Raw genomic sequence first — 25,138 nt, forward strand, 5'->3', positions numbered from 1 at the left:
ATGAGAGATTGGACAGCTCATTCTCCACAGTTGTGTGTACAGCGGACTCTGCCTCTGATATGAACTATATTTCCATATGTCTGATCACTTCTCCTTCATAGGAGGCCCTTGGACACACAGAAAGGGAGAGGAAGGTATCAGGATGAAACCTGGTATGCTGTGGCCATATAGTGGGATAGAAAGTCCCCTATTGTCAGAGGTCTAGGGGAGACTAAAATGGTGGGTTAAAGAGCATGAGAAGATGAAGATACAAGTGAGTAGTAACATTCAGGATGTAATTTGAATAAATAATGTCAAATTTGAAAAAACAATATTTAATGTTTTGTAACCGGGCATTAAAGACAACTCCTAATTTCGTGAGGGCTCACAACTGACCTTTATCTTACATTGATATATATTTTTTTTAACTACATCAGTACCACTGGTGAGATATATGTATTTGAATCATTAATTCCTTGGGCATCAGTTTATTTTTAATTAGATTTGGGCAAGATAACATGCTATATTGACTCCTTCTAAGATAACAGTGAGATAAATTTTAAATTATGTAATGGAAAAAAAATAATAATTTTAAGAGAGTTTCCAACTAATCAAGAAGACAAATCACCTCTGTGAACATACAATGAGATCTTGAAAACTTGGATACTATAAGGCACTGAGTGAAGAGTTGAAACAAGAATGCAAGGAAGATGCAAAAAAATGTTAAATAATCAAACTAAAATATGTAAGGAAACTACAAAATAAATCAAATAAAAACATCAGTATTCTTACCAAGAGAATATTTCAAGTTGAAGACAGGATGTAAAGACTTGAAAACAAGACATATGAGTTAGAATGCTCAAAGATGAAGATAAACACTAAAGAAGAATGAAATACAGAGGATACAAAAGGTAATCGATATTTTATATACGGTATCCAATTAATAATGCAATAATATTGTAGCTTAGAATAATTTATATGGAAAGAATTTAGTTCAAAATCTTAAAATGTTATTCCCACCTACACAGAATGTATTAGTCAAATGATTATTTATTTAGAGCTGACTAAATGCAAATAGCCAATGGACAATTTTTCAATATTTTGCCTGTCATCCTATATAATTAAAGGAAAGTTCTTTTTCTTTTGCTTTTTGTGTGTGTTTTGTTGTTGTTGTAGTTGTTGTAGTTGTAGTTGTTGTTTTGAGACTGGGTTTCTCTATTACCTAGGTCATCTTGGACTCACTTTGTAGACCAGGCTCACTTCGAATGCACAATGATCCACCTTCACCTGCCTCCTGAATTCTGAGACTAAAGGTGTGTACCAAAGGCACTAGTGGCAATTGAGATGACCCAGAATATAAACCTTTTGACACTAAGGCTGACAAACTGAATTCATGGCCAGGATCCATGTAGAAGGAGTAGGTAACTAACTCCTAGAAGATGGCTCTTCACTCCAACATACAACATTGTCTATAATAAACTACATAAAATAAAATTATTTTAAATGTAAAAGCAAGTAATAATAGAGGCTTTTTACATATTTATTAACAAATATCACAAAATTTACAGAAAATTATTTTCATCACTTTAATTAGGTTTATGTTTTAGGGGATGGTGGATGCATGTCACAAGTGCAGATGCAGGTGAGAGGCTACAAAACACATGTAGATAGAGTTACATGCAGTTTTGAAACACCGGACATAAGTACTGGAATTGGAACTCTGCTTTTCTGAGAAATATTTGTATTCCCTTTACAGTTGAGCCAACTAGCCAAGGTATATAAAAACATTCACTAATTATATCTATCTATAAATGCATTCTTCTAGATAAAAATAAAGAAATAGCTAGAAGCACATCATCACTCTCTGCAATTATCCAATGATTGGGTGGAATTTCCCACACATATATTACAGTTGCCATCTGAATCTTGCAATTTATGAATGGGGTACAATAAATATAATGTAAACAATCTTGGTTACCACTATTGGAATCCTTTTGTTATCTTGCTCATGTTGTTTTTGCATATGTCCTTGAGTCCACTCACAGAGTCTGGGTCTAATAGAGTTTAAAAGAAGGGAGGAGGAATGGGCTGAATGATTCCAAACAAAATGGAATCAAAACGAACGTTTTAGTGCTCAGGAAGTTCAGAGTTTTCTACTTTCACTGTTAATGTTGCTGCTTCCCATTAACAGTTATCAGGAGTCCTGGTCTCTATGGATAGATACACATACAAATAAGAAAAGTGTTATTTAATACTTTTGCAGTTTTCAGTCATTAACATTATATTCATATGTCATTCAAATCTCACTCTCACATACTACATCCTCTTTATAAGTACAAGAAAATTCAAATTCACGAGATTTCTTGTTACTTCTACATTCACACACACACACACACACACACACACACACACACACACACACACACACACACACAAACCACACACATAGCCTGCTCATTCCATTTATGTGAATGTGTTTGGGCTAGTGAATTGAAACTCAAATATTTACAACAGGTCTTGTCCTAATAGAAGACAGAGTCTCCCTCTGTCACAGAGGCAACAGTGATAAAACAGACAACAACCTCAGGAGACAATCAATGAAAAAAATTAGTGATTTTCAAATACACTCAGATGCAACATCATTAATGAATTTACCTCTCCTGAACTCAGGAGTCTAAGTAATTTCAGTAAAACATGAAGAATGATGTAAAAAAAAAACTGTACTTACAGACAACATTATAAACAAAATTGAATAAATGTGAAAATGATTGCTTTTTCTTTAAAGAGAGTGAGTATGACCAAATAAAATCATTCCTGTGCAAAATGACATGAAATTCCATAATCAGTATGAAAAGGTGCATACCGCCATCCTTCTCTAATGTCCGATCAATAAACTGCTGAAGCTGCACTAATAAAAACCCCCCTTTCTCCATCAGATGTGGATCAATGTGTGATGTGTCCAGAGGACCAGTATGCCAACCCAGAGCAGAACCACTGTATAGACAAAGCTGTGGTCTTTCTGAGCTATGAAGATCCATTAGGTATGGCTCTTGCCTTAACAGCCTTGTGCTTCACTGCATTCACAGCTGTGGTTCTTAGGGTCTTCATGAAGCACCATGACACTCCTATTGTAAAGGCCAATAACAAAACCCTCAGCTACCTCTTACTTACATCACTCATGTCCTGTTTCCTCTGCTCCTTGCTCTTCCTTGGGCGTCCAAACACAGCCACCTGCATCCTGCAGCAGATCACATTTGGAATTGTATTCACTGTGGCTATTTCCACAGTTCTGGCCCAAACAATCACTGTAGTTCTGGCTTTCAAACTCACAGGTACCAGAAGAAGGATGAAGGATATCCTAATATCAGGGGTACCTAACTACATCATTCCCATCTGCTCCCTATTCCAAGTAATTCTGTGTGCAATCTGGCTAGGATCTTCTCCTCCATTTGTGGATATTGATGCACACTCTGAGCATGGCCATATCATCATTGTGTGCAACAAGGGCTCAGTTACTGCATTCTACTGTGTCCTGTGATATTTGGCCTGCCTGGCCATGGGAAGCTTCACTGTGGCTTTTCTGGTGAGAAACCTGCCTGACACCTTCAATGAAGCCAAGTATCTGACATTCAGCATGCTTGTGTTCTGCAGTGTCTGGGTCAGCTTCATCCCTGTATATCATAGCACCAAGGGCATGGTCATGGTTGCTGTGAAGATCTTCTCCATCTTGGCTTCCACTGCCGGCATGCTTGGATGCATCTTTGTTCCTAAGGTCTGCATAATTTTGTTAAGACCTGAAAGAAATTCTATCCAAAAGATCAGGAGGAAATCCTAGTCCTAAAATCATATTATATGAACTGTAACTTACAAATAATAGGTCTACACAGCCACCAAATATAAGGTTGAAGTACAGTATCTATTTGTTTTTAGAATGACTCTCACACTTTTTTCTAATGGTGATGCTAGTCAGTATCATATCTACTAATGTTATCTACCTTTTCCATATAATCTTGTGCTAAACCTTTCTTCTCATGAGACTTATCTTTTTGGCATGTGTACAGTGTGGAAATGTTCTTTTCTGCTCTAATATAAAAAACTTCAAAATAAACTCAAAGTATTCTTTAACACTTGGATGAATGAATGACTTTTTGACAGTTCAATAGTGAGTGTAAAATACAAGGAGATTTCAGAGAGTGAACAGTTGTTTACAGATGAAATTGAAACAATGTCCCTCTTACAGGGGCATTTAAAAATATTCTAATGGTATTATGTGAGTTAAAGGAATATTACCTAAAATTGAGAGTAATGTCTTAATTAACAAATAAAAAAGTTACAAAAGATGGTTTGATAACTTACTAGTTAATAGTTTGCCTTTCTGTTGTAGAGGACCTGATTCAATATCCAGTCCAGTCTTGAGAAAATGATTATTCCAACCACCTGTACAATAGCTCCAAATAGAAAATGCAACTGATGCCTTCTTTTGGACACCATGGTTATATGAACTCATAGATATACACAAAAATATTCTAAGACACACAATTAAACACATACATGTACACACATGCACACAATTCAAAACGCATCATTTTTTAAAAGTAGTAATATATTTAAAAATCTTCACTAAGATTTGTTTTTCAGTTTTTAATATTTACGTTATATTTCTTTTTTACATACACATCTTGGAAAGATCAGAAATACAAGCAAATACCTAGATATAGCAAAGGCAATATAAAGCAAGCCAATAGTCAACATCAAACTAAATGGAGAGAAATTAAATCAATTCCACTGAAATCAGGGACAAGAAAGGGCTATCTACTCTCTGTATCTCTTGAAAATAGTACTTGAATTCCTAGCTGGAGCAATAAGACCACAAAAGAAGAAAGTATTCTGATTTAGTAAGGGAGTATTCCAAGTATCACTATTGGTACATAATGCGAGAGTAAACATAAGTGATCCCAAACATTCTACCAAGGAACTCTTTTAGCTGAAAAACACCTTCAGCAGAGTGGCTAGATACAAAATCAATTTAAAACCCAGTATCCATACTTATTGTAAAAGGCTAACAAGCTGAGAAAGAAATTAGGGAAACAACACCTTTCACAATAGCCACAAAAATACATAAAATAACTCTAGCCAAGCAAGTGAAATGCCTGTATGAATAAAATTTCAAGTCTGTGAAGAAAGAAATTGAAGAAGTTATCAAAAGATGGTAAGATCCCCAATGTTAATGGATTGGTAGGATTAACTTAATAAAAAATGGACATCTAACCAAAAGCAATATACACTTTCACTGAAATTCCCATCAAAATACAAACACAATTCTTTTTAGAGCTTGAAAGAACAATTCTCAAATTCATTTGGAAACACAGAAAAAAAAAAACCCAAATGGCAAAAAACCATCCTAGACATTAAAGATCTTCTGAAGCTAACTCCATTCCTGATCTCAGGCTGTACTATGGAGCAACACTAATAAAAACTGCATGTACCAGTTGATCAATGGAACCAAATTAAAGGCTATGAAATAAATGAACACACCTATGACCATTTCATATTTGACAATAAAACCAAAACCATACAATGGAAAAAAGACATCATCTTCAATGCATCGTGTTCTTCTAAGTGGATGTCTACATGTATAAAAATGGAACTAGATCCAAATTTTCACACTGTAAAAAACTAAAGTGCAAGTGTGTAGACTCAACTTTCATCACAAATATATTTTATTGCAAACTTATTAACTGAGAGTACCTCACTTATAACCCGACAAACGTAAACAATAAAAAAAGAAGATTAAAGACTACAATAACGAAACCATAAAGATTTCAGTTCTGCTGAATAATTCTCCTCACATAAACAGCAGGATTTCTTCTGCTGGATCCTGGAGCCATCAGAACCCAGAACACGGAGCCTGGAGCCCCAAAGGCTTCCCACAAGTGGTTCTCTCTAGGAGCATCTTGAAGTTGAATGATGAACAGCCAAAACTATCCCAAATCTCTTAAGGCCTCACCTTTTGTTTTTGGCTCATTTTTATATCTCCTCTCAGAATTTGTTCAAGGATGTTTTCCAGGTGGTTAGTAACCAATCTCCCCCACATGGTTGTTCAACTTCTAAGGGGATAAACATCACCTGCTCTCTCACAAGTCTTTTCTCATCCCCGACTTGTGATCTAAAGAAAAATGTCCTTATCTCTCCTTCAAACGTGGATTCAAGACTTCAACATAAAACCAGACACTCTAAATATGTTAGAAAAAATTCTGGAAGAGTCTTGAACTCATTGACACAGGAGATAACTTCCTGAAGAGAATGCCAATAGAATGCTGCAAGTTCAGCCATTGATAAATGGGACATCATGTAACTGACAACTTCTGTAAAACAAGGGACACTTTTAATAGAGCAAAATAACAGTATACAGATGAAGAAAACATTTTCACAAAACCTACATATGATCAAGGGCTAATTTCCAAAATATGTAAGTAAATCAATAAATCAAGTGCCACCAAAACAAAAAGGATAGCGAAAAATGAGGTGCCGAAATAAATAAAGAATTCTCAAATGAGGAATATTGAATGGCTGAGAAACATTTAAACAACTAGTTAAAGTCCCTAGTTATCAGGAAAATTCAAATCAGAACCATTCTGAGATTCAATCTTACACCTCTCAGAATAGCTAAGGTAAAAATATCCAGTGATAGCACCTGCTGGAAAGAATGAGGAGAAAGAGGAACACTCCTAAATTGCTGGCAGGAATGCAAACTTGTACAACCACTTTGGAATTCAATCTGTTGATTTCACAGACAACTGGGAATATAGCTACTACATGTCCCAGTTCCTGGACATATACCTGAAAGATGCTCCACTATACAAGTACATTTTGCTCAAATATGTTCACAGCAGTTTTTATTTGTAATAACCAGAATCATGAAACAACCTACCTTTCCCTCAACTGAAGAATGGAAAGAGAAACTGTTGTACATTTCAGTCAGATTTTAAAAACAAGGACATCTTTGTATTTGCAAGCAAATGGATGAAACTAGAAACAATTATCATGAGTGATGTAACCCAGACCCAGAAAGATACATGTGGCATGTACTCACTTATAAGTGTATATTAGCCAATTAATAGATTATAACCACACAATAATGCAGATACCTAAAGAAACTAAATGACAAGGAGGGCCCTAGGAAGAATGTTTAACTCTCATTCAGAAGGACAAATAGAATAGACACATAAAACAAGTGAAGAAAATGATAGGTATCCTAACAAAGGTCCTTTGAATGATTGCAGAAGCTGAGGCACACAATCAAATATTTTGTTGGAGCACAAAGAATCTTATAGAAGAGTTATGGAATACAAGGGCCTGGAGGGGTCAGAAACACCACAAGGAGCCCAATGGAGCACACAAATCTGAGTGGAGAAAAGGGTGCTGAAGAGACTGATGCATCACCCAAGACCACAATGGTGAGGACTAAGACAGTCTTCTGAGATGTAGTAGATAGGCAGCACATTCTCCTTGTGGGTTCCATAATTTGACATGCTGCCATGCTAGTGACATGGACTGTGGCCACACACATTGATCACTTCCCCCTTGCTTCATGACATTGCCAGGAATAGGATACTGGTAGGCCAGGTGAGACTTCACACCCTGAGAGCAGATGTTGGGGGACAAGTGGTGCCCTTACTGAGGATTATGAAGGGAGGAAGAGAGAAAGGGAGGAAAGTATAAAGGAGGGGGGCTACAATCAGGATGTAAAGTGAACATTAAAAAAAGAAAGTCTTCTTTTGCATCAAGTCTGTGCTACATATTGACTCTAAGCCAACCAGGGTTCATGTGGATACACTGCCTTAAAGAAATGACCATGGATTGGAAAACATTGTGCATTTACTACACTCTTCTTCAAAATAGATCTAAAATTCTCACCAAGTTTAAAAATAAAAAATTTAAAGCATTATATCAAAAATAAGGGTAAAAGTGCCCTAGTCTAAATTACAAATTTTAAGGTTACCTACACTACACTGTGTAACATGTGTCACAAACAAAAACAACAAATGATAGGTTGTGGTTAAGTGTATTCGTGGAGACTATGGGATGAGCCTATACATAAGCGATAGAGGAATGAAAAAATAATTTAAAACACGCAGGCAAATATGGATCAAATTTTCAATTCAGTCACCCAGAAGCAAAAAGAGTTAAATGGTATATACTCATTTATATCGAGACACTAGTACAAGGGGCATGTCCCATGAAAAACTTTACTTACCAGGAAAGTGGGTCAGAGGGGAGGACATCCTATTGAGACTTTAAGTGAGAGAAGCCTGGAAGAATGAGGAAATAGAAGGATCCAGAGGGTCCTGGAAACCTACAAGAGGAACTTTATGACAGGCGGATCAGGGTCCTGGGGTCCTCCTGAAATTATCGCACCAACCAATGAAAATATAGGCACTAAACTTCGAACCCCTACCCAGATCTAGCCAATGGACAGGACATTCTCCACCATTGAGTGGAGAAGGAGAACTGACTTTCACACAAACTCTGTTGCCCCATATCTGACCATGTCCCCTGGATGGGGAGGTCTGGCCGCACTCAGAGGAAGGATAGCAAGTTATCAAGAAGAGACTAGGTACCCTAAGAGCATATATAGGGGGTGGAGGTCCCCCTCAGTCACAGGCATAAGGGAGGGGAGTAGGGGGGAAGCGGGAGGGAGGGAGGAATGGGAGGATACAAAGGATGGGCTAACAACTGAGATGTAATATGAATAAATTAATAATAAAAAAAGAAAAAAGCCAGTGTAAAATAAATAAATAAATAAAATATATAAATAAATAAATCTTTAAGAAAAATCTGATTAGAATCAGAAGAAACAGGGGGGGATTTAGATATGAAGGGGCATCACCAATAAATACCTGTGCAGATGCCTAGCACCCTGGAATTCAGCTGCAGTCCAGAGACACAGAGAATTGCAGAGGAGATGTGAGTATAATTAAGAAGTTTCTTCTTCAATCATCAGCTCAATACCAAGTCAGAGGAAAATGGTATCATGGTGACGTTAGCTAAGACAACCTACCAGCAAGGCACATGTAGAGTGAAGAGGCCAACTTCTATTTAGACTGCATTCTTAGTACTGAGTGGGGAACAGAAACAAACCCAAAAATACTTTGAACCGAAATTTTCCCTGGATGCAAGATGTGTGGGGATAAAGAGTGAGCAGAAATTGAGGGAATGGCAAAGTAATTCATAGCAACACCACGCAAGAGAGCCAACCTCGGACACTATTAACAATGCTTTGCTATACTCACGGACAGGAGCCTACCATAGCCCTCCGTCAAGAGGCTCAACCAAGTAATCAATTGAAATGAATGCTGAGACTAACACTGAAGCATGTGGCAGAGCACACAATTTGTGGAAAACTGGAAGCAAAGGAGGCATTGGAGGGAACACTACCTCCACAAGACCAAAACGGCCAAAAATATGTGCTAAACGGCGCTTGATGAAAGTGAAACATCAACCAGGGGCCATGTATGGACTGTACTTATGCCTGAAAATGGCTGAAAAGATTGAGATGTGGGTGACAGGTGAAGCCGGTATTTGAAAAACTACAGAAGAAAATACCACAGTTAATTCACAAATTGAGCAAGCATAGACTCAAAATTGACATAGAATCAAAAGGAGGATTTTGAACTGAGGAATGAAATCAGTAGGAAGATTAGTAGCAGATATGGATGACAGAGAGACAAATGTTCTTAGGTCCCTGACACGTGTGAGTAACTGTTCTATAAGGAATCCCAGTACATTGTATAAATTTTTAAATAAATAATAATTATTACACACTCAAACTGGATACCATGCTCCACGTTACATAGTGGAAAATTCACTTGCCAGCTTAAAGATTATTTTTTTTCTGTCTGCCTAGAAAAGCCTTCCCTGATGACTTTCCTTTCTATCCATGTCTTAGCACTCCAGGAGAGCTCATCACAGGACAATAGGTCATGTATAAGTTAAATGATGTTTCTTAACTATACAACAAGACACAGAGTAAAATACAATCCTTGAACTCTCATCTCAAATGCTAAATATTCTATATTAGCACACAAACCCGACAATTTTCTGCACTTGTCCTGCTTTTCTTGCAGTCCATGTGCATTTCAAGAAGCTCATGAGCATGAATTCATCAGTAGATGAATAGAAAAATCAAATAAGTGTTTACAGATTAAACAATGTATTGCTTTCCAATTGTTATTTGCTTCTGAGATACTCAAGACAATACTTTTTCACAGCCATGACTGGAATGTAAAATGAGAAAAAGCAATTTAGTAAATCAAAAAAGTAGAAGAAATGGGTCAGCACACAGTATTGAATTTCAAAATGGAGTATGTGGGAGGGAGATAATGATTTAGAAGTCAAATATTCAGCTTACATTCTCATGAACAAGGATTGGTTGGGTGTAGGACTGCTTGGTATTTTTTAGGATTTGAAACAAGGTACACAAGTCTGATGTTCTCTATAGATCTTGCTGAACCTTTAAATATCAACCTTTAATTGGTAAACAAGATAGATATTTTTGGATACAGTAGTACTGAGTAGATCTCTATATTGGACATGTATAATGATATTCAAGGCAATGGAAGCAAAGAATTTGTTTGGATAATCTGTACCAGTGCAAAATGTAGCATTGTCCCCAGTATGATTGCTATTTGAGTCTCAATTGCTCTAAATGTATACAGTCTTTCTCTGAATTGGATTTTATAATACAATTCCCACTGTGTCCCCATATTGGAGTGTAGTGAGTCCTTCCTTAACCATTTCTGCACGTCTCACTGTTGATCATTTGACACAGTACACTGAGATCATTTATAATTTTACTCACACAGTAGTTTTGTTAGGACATTCCAGGGAACAATTTTGAAAAAAAGATTTTTCTCCAAGGGGCTTTCAATTTTAAAACATGAGTTATTTCACTCATGGACGCTGGGACTGAACTATTCACATATTTATTTACCTACCCATGCTTTTCCCATGGACTGTGGACATCAGGTGCATAACCCCAGGGAAGAGGGTGTTAAACATTCATCCAGTAATCGGAATCAGTGTGAAAAACAAGTAAACAAGAACATACAGCTAGAGTCTCTTTGGCCAGAGAAATAAAAGCAGGTCAAAAACCATAGGTGCTCATTTGAGATGTGCTGATGGCAGTTCAGATACTACATTGCCCAGGTTTAAGGCAGGACAAGTATGTGTGCTTGGATTTTCCATTTCTTGCTACTGAACATCCCCCTTCTCCTGGACAGTTTAATTCATCCTAGGTGCTATTGGAGAATGAAGTTGAAGGAAGATAAAGACCTGGACTTGGGGGCAAATTGTGTCTTCTTCATTAAACCAACCTCTGAGATAATAAACAGAGAGCACTGGGAGAAATATCTGAATACATGGTAAGTGCTTTTAAAATCTTCCATGTAAATATCGTGACACATATTTTATGAGGTATCTGATGAGGATCATAGCAATACTTTGAGTCTTCTGTCCTGTTCTCACATGCCAAGGGTGAACCACTACTTCTTTACAGATACCTGGCTTTTTCTACTTTTAATCCTTTTCATTAGTGTACTGGTTTCATTTCTGTTAGGCATATCATTTAAAGCTTTATGATGATTAAAAACATCCCTCACAGTGACCCAACAGATATAGCCCTCCCAAACATAGTTTCCATTTTGCCATACCCAGTGATGTTTGACTGAAAGCAATCCCATATGTTTCAACAAGTTTTATCCTATGTATATTACAGTAAATGGTTATACACTCTACTGTATCTCCTAGTGCATGTAATATTTGTAGTGTTTGTGTTAGTAGTGTTTGTGGTACACATAGCTCTTGAGACCTTACACATACATACAAGGACACTCATTCTAATGCATTGCACTTGGTCACACTGTGGTTTCTGAAGATGGATTGAGACTGGAAGGAAGAAATCAGGTCAGTGGGAACTATGTTCCTGTTGCTCCATACTTTACTTGTATAGTTGTACACACACTAGTTTTTATGTACAACCAAGGCAAGTTCTCCACACTCTTGGACTGTAAAGGATATGTTTGGATTATTTGAAAAGTGAGGCTTTCACCCATCCTGGTGACAGCTTGCATCCCGTTTTTGCTTGCCTGAGTGACAGTTGTGTCGTGTGATAGGTGGCAACACTTGAGAACAGACAGAGAAGCTACTTACTAATACAATTTTGCCATTATTTAATAGCCATACATCTTCTCCCTTTATGTCTGAAATATTTATTTACTGAGACTTAAGTCATATTTATCACTTTCATTTCTCTCTCAGTAATTTTGTTTGCATAGCTGAATGTCTTAGAATTATGGGACTCATACAAAGTTTCTAAATTTCTCAGAGATGTTTTCAAACACAGAACATTGGACAACTAGGCTATTGGTACATCTTAAATAATTGATGTTTCCCAACATTTCTTGTAAGATATAATTATTGAAAGCACAAGGCCTGAATATGAAATCCTTTTTCTATTAATGAAATTCTCAATTATAAATGTCCTGTGCATAGGTAAAGAATATTCTAATAGAGCCTATTATTATAAATAAAAACACCACAGAGATACAATTTTTAAATGGAAACTGATTGTATTTAATTCTGAGTGGATCATGTCTTTACCACCTGAGACCGAATTCAAAAACAAGACATAAAACACTCTCTGTGGAAGATGTCAATATCACATATTATATATGGGAGACACACTCTCAGGAGTGTTTAAAATTTTTATAATTTATAGCTTCTTATGTCAATATAATCTCACAACACAGGACATCTGTGTCAATTTGGAGGTGGGAGGATATACTGTTCGATAAAGGATATTTCTTTTATTTATGACAAATGATTACCTGTATATCACTGTCCATAATAAACACTGTATCTTTTTACAGCACAACACCAAAGAGCCAGCGATTTGCTTTTGCATTGGCTTTTTCCATGGATGAAATCAGCAGGAACCCTGCTCTTTTACCAAATATCTCTCTGTTTGACTACATCATGTTTGGTTGTAAAACACTGTCACAATTCACCACCCATAATCATATGATCATAAACAATGTTAGCCTTAATTATGACTGTTCAGGACATCCAAAGTGTGCAGTGTCACTTACAGGACCAGGCTGGGAAACAACGGCAACTATGCGGATATTATTGGAATTCTTCACGACTCATAAGGTGAGACTTTTTGGAGTGGGAATTTTGATATCATGTCTCTTTTGGTACAATTCAGAGATTCCAAGAAGAGTTTAAGAAGGATAATTACCTCATGATTATATTGATCTATTTGTTCAAGGGCCTGAGTATTTAGAGACATGATAGGTCTTCCACATGTCCTTCTTTGAAATAGAGATGAGGAACACATAACAGCTAATAGGTTTTGCTAGAACTCTCTGAAGTAAAATGTGTTTACAAGTTCTTACATATTCATGCTGCCTCATGCTGCTACCTGTGTCCTAGGTCCTTCAGCTTTCATTTGGACCTTTCCATCCTGTCCTAAATGATCATGAACAATTTCCTCTTCTATATCAGATGGGCCATAAGGACATATCTCTGGCCCTGGCCATGGTCTCCTTCATACTTTATTTCAGATGGAACTGGGTTGGGCTAGTCATCTCAGACAATGATCAGGGCATACAATTTCTCTCTTATTTGAGGAGAGAGATGGAAAAAAACACAGTCTGTTTTGCCTTTGTGAGCATGATTCCAGTCAACATGCAGTTATACATGTCAAGAGCAGAAGTGTATTACAACCGAATCATGACATCTTCCACAAATGTTGTCATCATTTATGGTGAAATAGAGGATACACTAGCTTTGAGCTTAAGAAAATGGGAATCTCTAGGTATAAAGAGAATATGGATCACAACCTCCCAGGGGGATAACAATATAAGTAAGAGAGACTACACACTTGATTCATTTCATGGGACTCTTACTTTTGCACACCATCATCCAGATATTTCAGGTTTCAAAAAGTTTGTCCAAGCATTGGATGCTATCAAATACTCTAACAAATATCTTGCAAGCCAGGAGTGGATGAACTTTAACTGTGAAGCCTTGGCATATAAATTTAATTCACTGAAGAACTGTTCAACCAATGCCACATTGGAATGGCTAATGGAACACACTTTTGACATGGCCTTTAGTGATAGCAGTTATGCCATATACAATGCTGTGTATGCCTCATCCCATGCCATTCATGAATGGATATTTCAATATCTAGTTCATCAGGAAATAGGCACACTGAACAACATCAATATTATCTGTTTGAAGGTACTGTTTCTTCTATTGGAAAATGTTTAATGTCATGAAAGACATACTTTTAGAAGGCTCTCACAGACACAATCTGAGTTTATTAGAAAAGAAATATAAAGCTTGATAGGGTGAAAGAGTGAGAGAGGGGTTAATGGGGAGATACAAGTGAGGGGATAGCAATTGGAATTAATATTAATAAATTATTTAAAGAAAAACGAAAAGAAATACCAGTAAAAATGCAAAATACAAAGGTATTAGTGTGGTAGGGAATTTTGTTTATGATGCCTACTGACTTTGATACAAACAACCTTAATATCATCACACTGATCAAAACTGGAAGTATAATCAGTGTTTGCCAATTAATCCCCTCTATTATGATAGGATAAGCCCGTGTTCAAAAATTGTCTAATATGTTGTCAGAAATTTATGGATTGTTTTCTCAAGTTTTTTAAACTGATTCAACACCCAGTGTAGGTATTAGGATGATTACTTGGGTTTGTGAGAGTAAGTACATAAGAAATAGTGCTGGAATTCAATTCACTACATACATGTTTGTTCATAAGTGAAAAGGTATACTTATCATTTTCTATATGTTTATGTTCTTCCTGTTGTTTTGCATTGCTTTACATATTTGTGTTGCTGTTGCTGTGTATAGATGTTTCTATTCCACCTGCCCATCTTTCCAATTATTTCTGAAAGTTAACATAAATTTTTGTATGTAGCACTGTCTTTAGTATGTGTGTTGCTATTTGCCTGTATCTTTCCATGAGGATTTGTCAGTGAACATGTTGTGAGGTGACTGAGTTTGTATTTTTTATGTTTTGGTCAATGTGCTTGCATGTAGGAATATCTGTGTTGCTTTGTATATGTGGTGTGTGTGTGTGTGTGTGTGTCTGTGTGTGTGTGTGTGTGTGTGTGTGTGTGTGTGTGTGAGTGTGTGACTTTATGTATGTATGGCTTTATACCTGCCTCTCTGTGTATGTTGGATGGGACCATAAATTTATCTTTCTGTCAGTGTCACGCTATGTGGTTGTTTTAATCTTTTTCTCCTGAGTACAAGTCAATGAATGTGTGTGAGTGCCTATGAATGTGTTTTGTACTCTTCTACATCTGTATGTTTCTGTACCTGTGTGCGCTCATATTTTGTAAGTTTGAGGGCATGTATACATATTTCCTGTGTAAATAATTGTGTTCCTGTGTTGTACGTACATTCTGTATGATTAAGGAACCTCCCTATGTGTAGAAATGTGTGTATGTGTATGTGATAATGTGTGTGTGTGCCAGTGTGTCTGTGTGTGTTCATACTGTATATCTGGTTTTGTTCTGCAAGTATGAGCTACAAAATTCTAGGAACATTATGGTATTTTAAAAATTAAACTAAATTATTTATTCCCTTTATATCCTGAGGTTAAGCTCTTCTATCAGATACTCCAAGTCACATTTTACATCCATCCCCACTACCTACTCCTCAAAAAGTGAATTCCTCACTCACCCAAGCTCTTCAAGTTGCAGCAGGGCTTAGCATTTCTTCTTCCCCATGGCCATGCGAGGCATCGCCATCAGGTTGTAGTGATCATAGAGATGTCAACTGAGTCCTAATCTGACTCCTGCTCTCTCATAATTATTGGTCACACATGAAGCCTGATGTGCCCATTGGCTTTATATGTGTAGGGGTCCTAGACCCAATTTATGCATGATCATTACTGTGTATTTCAATCTCCACAAGCCCCTCTGGGCCCTGGTTAGTTAGCTGTTTTGGCCTACTTGTAGAGCTCTTGTTACTCCCAGATACTTCTTCCTTTCCTCCCAACTTGTCCACGAAATTTCATACCTTTCACCCTGTGTTTGGCTGTGAATCTCAGCATCTGTTTCCATCAGTTGTAGGATCTCAGAGAACAGCTTTGCTAGGCTCCCATGTGCAAGCATAGAAGATTGTCATTAATAGTGTCAGGGTCTGGCTTTTCCCAAAGGCATGTTCAGCTGTTGGTCCAGGCATTGTTGGATATCCCATCAATCTCACTGCTATCTTTATCCTTGCATTCTCCGTAGGCAGGGTAAATTTTGGGCTAAAATTTAGTTGGGTGAGTTGATGTTCCTCTCTCTCCAGAAAGTGTCCTGTCCAGTCTACATGACCCTTGCTACTTGGAGTCTCACATAGACTCACTCTCATACCCTCCCAGAAGCCCACCATGTCTTAGTTCTCCAGATGGTCACAGAGATGTTAATTTTATTCATCCAGTTGCTTTAATTGATATTTTGCTCCTGGATACGTTCATTAAACTTCTGTTTAGGATAAGGTCAGATTACGCTGTCTGGCTTCAAGAAAAGAATTATGCACTACAGTATGCTATTTCTATTTCAGCTTTATGACATTCTGAGGAATATCCACTTCACAAATCCAGTTGGTGACAGAGTGAATATGAACCAAAGAGAAAAATTGCAGGAGGAATGTGACATTTTCTATACTTCCAATTTGCAACAAGGTCTTGAAATTAAGGTGAAGATTGGAAGTTTCAGCCCCTATTTTTCACATGATCAACAGCTCCATTTATCTGCAGAGATGATGGAGTGGGCCACAGGAAGTACAAAGGTAGGTTTGAACTGATTGTACTGATTATCTGACTGGCCAGTAAACACTGTCATGTGTGTACATTCTAAATTACTGAAATAAAATAGATTGTCAGATAAGGGATGAAAAAGTGTCCTCTTATACTATGTTTGTTATTTTTGCTTTTGATGTGATATATTTATTAACTCTTTGAACATTCCATAATTCCATACAGTTACATTTCTAATATCAGTGCTGTTTCTGGTTTTTAATATAACTATAATACTGTCTTTTATTACTGTGTTATATTACTTGTTCTAAAGTGAGCAATAGGTTCTTGACTCCAGTCTTATTACAACACAGTGATTTTTAAATTTCTGTTGGATATCTGGCACAGATGTCTAAGATATTGAGATTATTGTAAGGATGGAGTAAGGAAAAATAGATAAATCATTCATTTTATTATGTAATACTGTTTCATTATTTTTACATTGGGCTTCTAAATTCTAAATGCTTCTATATATAAATTTATTTTCATGAACCATGTTAGGTTTTCTAATATTTATAACCTTGGTTTTTATTCAATTAATTATTTCATTAACATGTTTATGAGCGGTTTATTTGTATATATGTCTTTGCAATACTGGCACAAGTAATACACATGGATTCCAAGAAGGGATTCATATTCCTGGGAACATAAGATGAACTTTTGACAGAAAATGTGTTTTCAAAGTCAAACTTGGGTCCTCTTCATGAGCAATAATTATTAGTGACAATGTACAATCTCTCCGGCCCTAGAGAAGAAATTTTTCACCAGAAAAATCTTGTTTAACTCCCTGAATTATGGTATAATGAATTCTAATCAATAATGGGATTTCATTTTGAATTCTCTGTATTATGTGGATTGTTAGTAATACAAATTTGACTTTAAGAAAAGAAATTCCACATGGTATATCTCTCAATATTATAGGTATGAGTTCTGATGTGGATGATGTTAAGGTATTTACCTCATATTACCCAGTTTCAAAGTTCATTGAATTTTAAATGATTCAACTCCAAGAATGTCTTCCATTTTCATATAGAGTTATATGTCATATTGCTCAGAATATATAAAACTGATAGTAAATTATTCTCTTCAGTGTGATGAGAAATGTCTATCTAAGAAAAGAAAATGTGAGCTAAATGTGTAGCTACTGAAATACATGTGAATTCTACGGTAAGAAATGAAAACTCGTTTGTTATAACCACATCTAAGGAGAATATTACATGAACAACCACTGGAAGTGTATACAGAATGCAAAATAATATAAACAATGCCTTGCCCCATATACATATCTAAAGGCAGAAAAAATAAACACAAATGTGAAGATATGGAAAGAAAGAACATGACTCCAATATTATAGAATTAAATAAAAGAATGTTCAATGACATATTAAGCTAAAAATTAATAATAATTGTAAGAGGATTCAGGATAGCAGCACAGACAGATGGCTGTCTGATCAGAGAGACTGAGTCAATGGGACTGGGCTGAGAGATTCAGAACACCAGAGCTGGAGTACCCTGGGTGAGAGGGGTCCACACTGTCTGGAACATGGGTGGGTCTGGCATCAGACCATATAAACTGGTCCACAGAGACATCACTGTTTAACTGTGGGCATAACCCTAGGACCAAGGGTCTGGATGTCTGCCTGAGATCTGCATCTGCACTTTACATCTCTGACTTTGTATCTGGGAGTGAACAGTGAGCTGGAGGGCCCCAGAGTCTGTTTACTCAGGTTCACGTGAAACTGCAAGGTTTGGAGCACAGAAAGATCTGAACTCACATTCCCTGAGTAATACAAAGAAATATCCCAGGCACAGGTGTGCCACAGGTGTGGGCTCCTCTCACCCAGGGTACTCCAGCTCTGGTGTTCTGAATCTCTCAGCTCAGTCCCTTGGCTCAGTCTCTCTGATCAGACAGCCATCTGTCTGTGCTGCTATCTTGAATCCTCTTACAATTATTAATTTTTTGCTTAATGTGTCATTGAACATTCTTCTATTTAAGTCTACATCATTGTAGTGATGTTCTTTCTTTCCATGTCTTCATTTTTATGTTTATTTTTTCTTCATTGAGATATGTATATGGGGGAGCCCACCTGCATAGCCTGAACTCTGCATAGCCACACAATCTCAAACTGAACTGTGGGCTATAGGTACCAGAGTCTAGGTCTGATAGCTGAGGAGAGGCATGAAGGTGTGTACCACCAGTTGATCTATCCTCAATTAAACAGCCTAATGCAAGGAGAGTTCCCAGGTCAAAGCAGGTGCAAACAAAGGAAGGGTCCCTAAACATTAGCCACAAAGCTATAAGTGGACAGCACCCTAGCTCTCTGTGTTTGGTCAAGCAGTGGGATGCAAGGTACCAGTTGCTGGGCCTTCGTAACCAAAGGAAAACTCACATTGAGGACACAAGTGGATCTTTTCAAAGTTCTACCACCTGCCAATCCATGGAGAGTTCCCAGATCTGAACCTAGGTCACCTGCATGACTCAGGAAATGGTTCCCTGATACCTACTAGTGAGAGGTCTCCAAATAAAGCCATTCACCTATGACCAGCTCTCGATGGTCAGAAAAGGACAATGGAAACTACAACCACACATCAGAGACAGCAAGATGACTAAAGGCCAACGGGCCAAAACAAACGATAAGCATCAAAATAATATGGCATCTCCAAAACCCAGTTATCCAAAAGCAATAAGCCCTGAAACCTCTAAGACAACTGAAACAAAGAAAATGGCCTAACAATCACTGTTCATGAAAATCTTTATTATTATTATTATTATTATTATTATTATTATTATTATTATTATTATGTTCAGATTACTTCTCAATTTTTGTTCACTTGTTTGTCTCCTCCCATTCCACTCTCCCTCCCTCTTTCACCCTATTCCCATCCCCTAAGATTGTGACAGAAGGAGACCCTCCTCCTTCACCATATGGTCACAGCCCATCAAGTCTCATCTTGGCAGCCATTCTATTCTTTCTCTGAGTGATACCAGGCCTCCCTACCAAGGGGAAGTGGTCAAATATGGGGCTCCAGAGTTCATTTCACAGTCAATCCCCACTCTCCACATGACTGTGGATAATGCCCAGTCTCTTGGCTAGATCTGAATAGGGGTTCAATATTTACTGCATGTGTTGTCTTTGGTTGGTACAGTAGCTTGAGCAGAGCCCTCTGGGTCCAGATCTACCAATCATGATGTTCTTCTTGTAGGTTTCTAGGACCCTCTGGATCCTTCTATTTCTCTATTCTCCCATACTTCTCTCACCTAGAGTCCAAACAAGAGGTCCCCACATCTGACCCAAACTCCTGGTATTTGAAGACTTTCATGGGACATCACTGTTGGGCCACTGCATAATTATTAGTGAATATATGTCATGTGTGTCTTGTTGGGTCTCAGTCAACATACTCAATAAGATCATTTCTATTTCCATCCATTTGTCTGCAAACTTCAAGACTTCCTTGTTTTTAAAAGCTGAGTAGTATTCCGTAGTGTAAATGTACCTCAGTTTCTTTACCCAGTCTTTGACTGAGGGACATTTAGGATGTTTCCAGGTTCTGGCTATTATGAAGAAGGTTGCTATGAACATCGGTGAACATGTGTCCATTTTGTGTGGTGGAGGATTTTCTGGGTATATTCCAAGAGGGGAATACCTTGATTTTGAGGTTCCACTATTCCCAGTATTCTTAGAATGTGACAGATGGATTTCCAAAGTGGTTGTACAAGTTTCCACTCCTACCAGCAATGAAGGAGTGTTCCCCTTTCTCCACATCCTCGCCAGCATGTGCGGTCCTTTGAGTTTGTGATCTTGCCATATAGATGGGTGTAAGATGAAATCGCAGAGTATTTTTGATTTGCATTTCTCTGATGACTAAGGATGTTGAATATTTCTTTAAGTGTTTCTCAGCAATTCGAGTTGAGAATTCTATATTGAATTCTGAGACCCATTTCTTAATTTGGTTATTTGGTTTGGTGGGTGTTTAATTTCTTGTGCTCTTTATAAATTTTGGATATTAAGCCATTGTCAGATGTCTGTAGGATGTCACTTTGTTCTGTTGACATTGTCTTCTGCTTAAAGAAGCTTCTCAGCCTCTTCAGATCACATTTATTAATTGTTGACCTTAAGGCCTTGGCAGTTAGAATTCTGTTCAGGACGTGTCTCTTGTGTCAATGAGTCCCAGGCTCTTTCCTACATTTTCTTCTAACAGATTTACTGACTCTGGGTTTATGTTGAACTTTTTAATGTACTTGGACTTGAGGTTTTGCATGATGATAACTATGGGTCTACTACATGTTTCTACATCTAGACATCCAGTTAGACTGGCACCATTTATTGAACATGCTATCCTTTTTCCATTGAATAAATATGGCTTCTTTGTCAAATATCAAGTGTCCATATGTGCATAGATTTATTTCTGGGTCTTCAATTTGATTCCATTGATCCACAATCCCATTGCTATACTGATACCAAGGTGTTTGAATAATTGTTGCTCTATAGTACAGTTTGAGATCAGGTATGGAGATTGATCCAGATCTTTTATTGTATAGGATTGTTTTAGGTATTCTGGGTTTTTGATTTTTCATGGGAAACACTGAGAAACACTTTAAAATGCTCAATATTCCTGGTCATCAGGGAAAGGTAAATGAAATCACATCTGACATTCCATCCTACAACCATCATGATGCCAAAATAAAAAAACTCAAGTGGCAGAAAATGCTGTCAAGGATGTGGGGAATGGTGAACACTCTTCCATTGCTGGTGGATGTGTAAACTTGTACAACCACTACAGAAATCAATCTGGTACTTTTTCAGAAAATTGAGAATAATGATACTTAAATACACTGCTATACCACTCCTGGGCATATACAGAAAAGACATTCAACCATACAACAAATAAATTTTTCTCAATTATGTTCACCACAACCCAAATCTGGAAACAACCTAGATGCCCCTCAACCAAAGAATGTATAAAGAAAGTGAGGTACATTTACACACTGGAATCCCACTCAGCTTTTAAAAACAATTAAATCTTGAAATTTGCAGACAAATGTATAAAACTAAAATGATCATCCAAAGTGAGGCTACAAAGACCCAGAAATTCATGCATGGAATATATTCACTTACAAGAATATATCAGCTCAAAATTGTTGTCCTATGAGAGCTTTCACCAAGCAGTAGATTAGCACAGATGCTGGGACTAGCTGCTGGACACCTGGTGAAGTGCAGAATGTGGTATGGAAGAATGAGGAGAGTGGACAACTCATTCTCCACAGTTGTGTACAGCAGGCTCTGCCTCTGACATGACCTATACTTACCCATATTCGATCACTTCCCCTTGGGAGGCCCTTGGGCACACAGAGAAAGGAGAAGAAGGAACCTGGATGAAAGCATGGGAACATGAAGATACAAGTAAGTAGTAAAATTCAGCATGTGATCTGAATTAATAATGTCAAATTTGAAAAAAACAAAATGTAATTATTTTGTAGCTTGCATTAACGACACACCTAATTGCATGAGTGCTCATAACTGAGCTTCATCCTACATTGAGATATATATTTTTAACTACATCTGTACCACTGGAAAGATATATGTCTTTGAATCATGAATTCCTTGGGCATCAGTTTATTTTTATTTAGTTTTTGGGCGAGACAACATGCTATATTGAGTCCTTTTAAGATAACCATGAAATAAAATTTAAATGATGCAATGGAAAAAATAAAAATTATAAGAGAGTTCCCAAAGAATCAAGAGCACAAATCACCTCTGGGAGTATACAGTGAAACCTTGATTATTTGTATACAATGAGACACTGAGTGAGGAGTTGAAACAAGAATGTAATGAAGATACAAAATATTGTTAAATAGTCAACTAACTAAGCCGAGAAATAACATCATTAACCAATGCCATGGGTCAAATGGATCTAACAGATATCTATAGAACGTTTCACCCAAACAAGAAAGAATATACCTTCTTCTCTGCACCCCATGGAACCTTCTCCAAAATTGATCACATCGTAGTTCACAAAGAAAGCCCCAACAGATACAAGAGGATTGAAATAATACCTTGTATCCTATCAGATAATCATGGGCTTAGACTGCAATTCAACAACAACGGAAATAACAAAAAGCCTACACGTATGTGGAAACTAAACAACTCTCTGCTAAATGACACCTGGGTCAGGGAAGAAATAAAGAAAGAAATCAAGGAGTTTCTGAAATTCAATGAAAATGAAGGAACAACATACCCAAATTTGTGGGATACATTGAAAGCTAGCACTAAGTGCCTTTAAATAGAAATTGGAAGCATCGCACATAAACACCTTAATGACACAACTGGAAGCCCTAGAAAAAAAAGAATCAGAAACACCCAAAAGGAGTAGACGTCTGGAAATAATCAAACTCAGGGGTGAAATTAACAAAATAGAAACTAAGAAAACAGTCCAAAGAATCAACAAAACCAAGAGCTGGTTCTTTGAGAAAGTCAACAAGATAGACAGACCATTAGCCAAACTAACTAAAAGGCAGAGAGACAGTATGGAAATCAACAAAATCAGAAATGAAAAGGGAGACATAACAACAGACACTGAAAAAATACAAAGAATCATAAGATCCTACTTTGAAGGCATATATGCCACAAAATTTGAAAATCTAAGGGAAATGGATGATTTTCTTGATCAATTTCACTTGCCAAAGTTGAGTGAAGAACAGATAAACAAGCTAAATAGTCCCATTTCCCCTACAGAAATTGAAGTAATCATTGATAGTCTCCCAACCAAAAAAAGCCCAGGGCCAGATGGCTTCAGTGCAGAATTCTACCAGACCTTCAAAGGCGAGCTAATACCGATACTCTTCAAGCTACTCCAAAAGATAGAAAGGGATGGAACATTACCAAACTCGTTTTATGAGGCCATAGTCTCATTGATACCTAAACCACACAAAGACTCAACAAAGAAAGAGAATTTCAGACCAATTTCTCTGATGAACATCGATGCAAAAACACTAAATAAAATACTAGCAAAACGAATACAAGAGCACATCAGAGATATCATTCATCATGACCAAGTAGGCTTCATTCCAGGCATGCAGGGATGGTTTAATATACGGAAATCCATCAATGTAATCCACCACATAAACAAACTGAAAACAAAAAACCACATGATCATCTCTTTGGATGCAGAGAAAGCATTTGATAAAATCCAAAACCCATTCATGTTTAAAGTTTTAGAGAGATCGGGAATAAAAGGCACTTTCCTCAACACAATAAAGGCTATATATAGGAAGCCAATAGCCAAAATCAAAGTAAATGGTGAGATACTCAAGGAAATTCCTCTAAAATCAGGAGAAAGGCAAGGCTGCCCACTCTCTCCATATCTCTTCAATATAGTACTCGAAGTTCTAGCCAGAGCAATAAGACAACTTAAAGAGATCAAGGGTATTCAAATGGGAAAGGAGGAAGTCAAATTATCCCTATTTGCAGATGATATGATAGTCTACATAAGTGACCCTCAAAATTCCACCAGAGAACTCCTACAGCTGATAAACACCTTCAGCAAATTGGCTGGATACAAAATTAACTCAAAAAAGTCTGTAGTCTTCCTATACACAAATGACAAGCTTGCAGAGGAAGAAATTAGGAAAACTACACCCTTCACATTAGCCACAAGCAATATAAAGTACTTAGGAGTTACTCTTACTTAGCAAGTGAAGGACCTGTTTGAAAAAAATTTCATAACTCTAAAGAAAGAGATTGAAGATGACATGAGAAGATGGAAGGATCTACCTTGCTCATGGATAGGGAGAATTAACATAATAAAAATGGCCATCCTACCAAAAGCAATCTACAGATTCAATGCAATCCCTATCAAATTACCTACACAATTTTTTAAAGACATTGAAAGTTCAATTCTGAACTTCATATGGAAAAACAAAAAACCCAGAATAGCTAAAACAATCTTGTACAATAAAAGGTGCTCTGGAGGAGTCTCCATACCTGATCTCAAACTGTACTATAAAGCAATAGTAATTAAAACAGCATGGTACTGGCACAGCAACAGGCTGGTTGGTCAGTGGATCGAATCGAAGACCCAGATATGAATCCACACACATATGGTCATTTGATTTTTGACAAAGAAGCCAAATCCATTCGATGGAAAAGGGATAGCATCTTCAACAAATGGTGCTGGTCTAACTGGATGTCTATGTGTAAAAAAATGCAACTGGAACCATAATTGTCACCTTGTACAAAACTCAAATCCAAGTGGATTAAAGACCTCAAATAAAAC

General features: G+C 37.1%; 1 protein-coding gene across 1 annotated transcript in view; it reads left to right on the forward strand.

Annotated features, from left to right (window-relative positions):
• The window catches only part of LOC311590917 (uncharacterized protein), a gene marked incomplete at its 5' end in the record, with an annotated part of 71,249 nt that overhangs the window by 38,764 nt on the left and 7,347 nt on the right, over positions 1–25,138 (forward strand). The window contains 4 exons of the mRNA XM_084770210.1: positions 1,587–1,621; positions 12,909–13,191; positions 13,474–14,286; positions 16,631–16,858. Of these exons, the coding sequence (XP_084626336.1) occupies positions 1,587–1,621; positions 12,909–13,191; positions 13,474–14,286; positions 16,631–16,858 (1,359 nt within the window). The remainder of the gene's footprint in view (positions 1–1,586; positions 1,622–12,908; positions 13,192–13,473; positions 14,287–16,630; positions 16,859–25,138) is intronic.

Source organism: Acomys minous, assembly GCF_964271855.1.
Source record: "Acomys minous genome assembly, chromosome: 20".
Lineage (NCBI taxonomy): Eukaryota > Metazoa > Chordata > Mammalia > Rodentia > Muridae > Acomys > Acomys minous.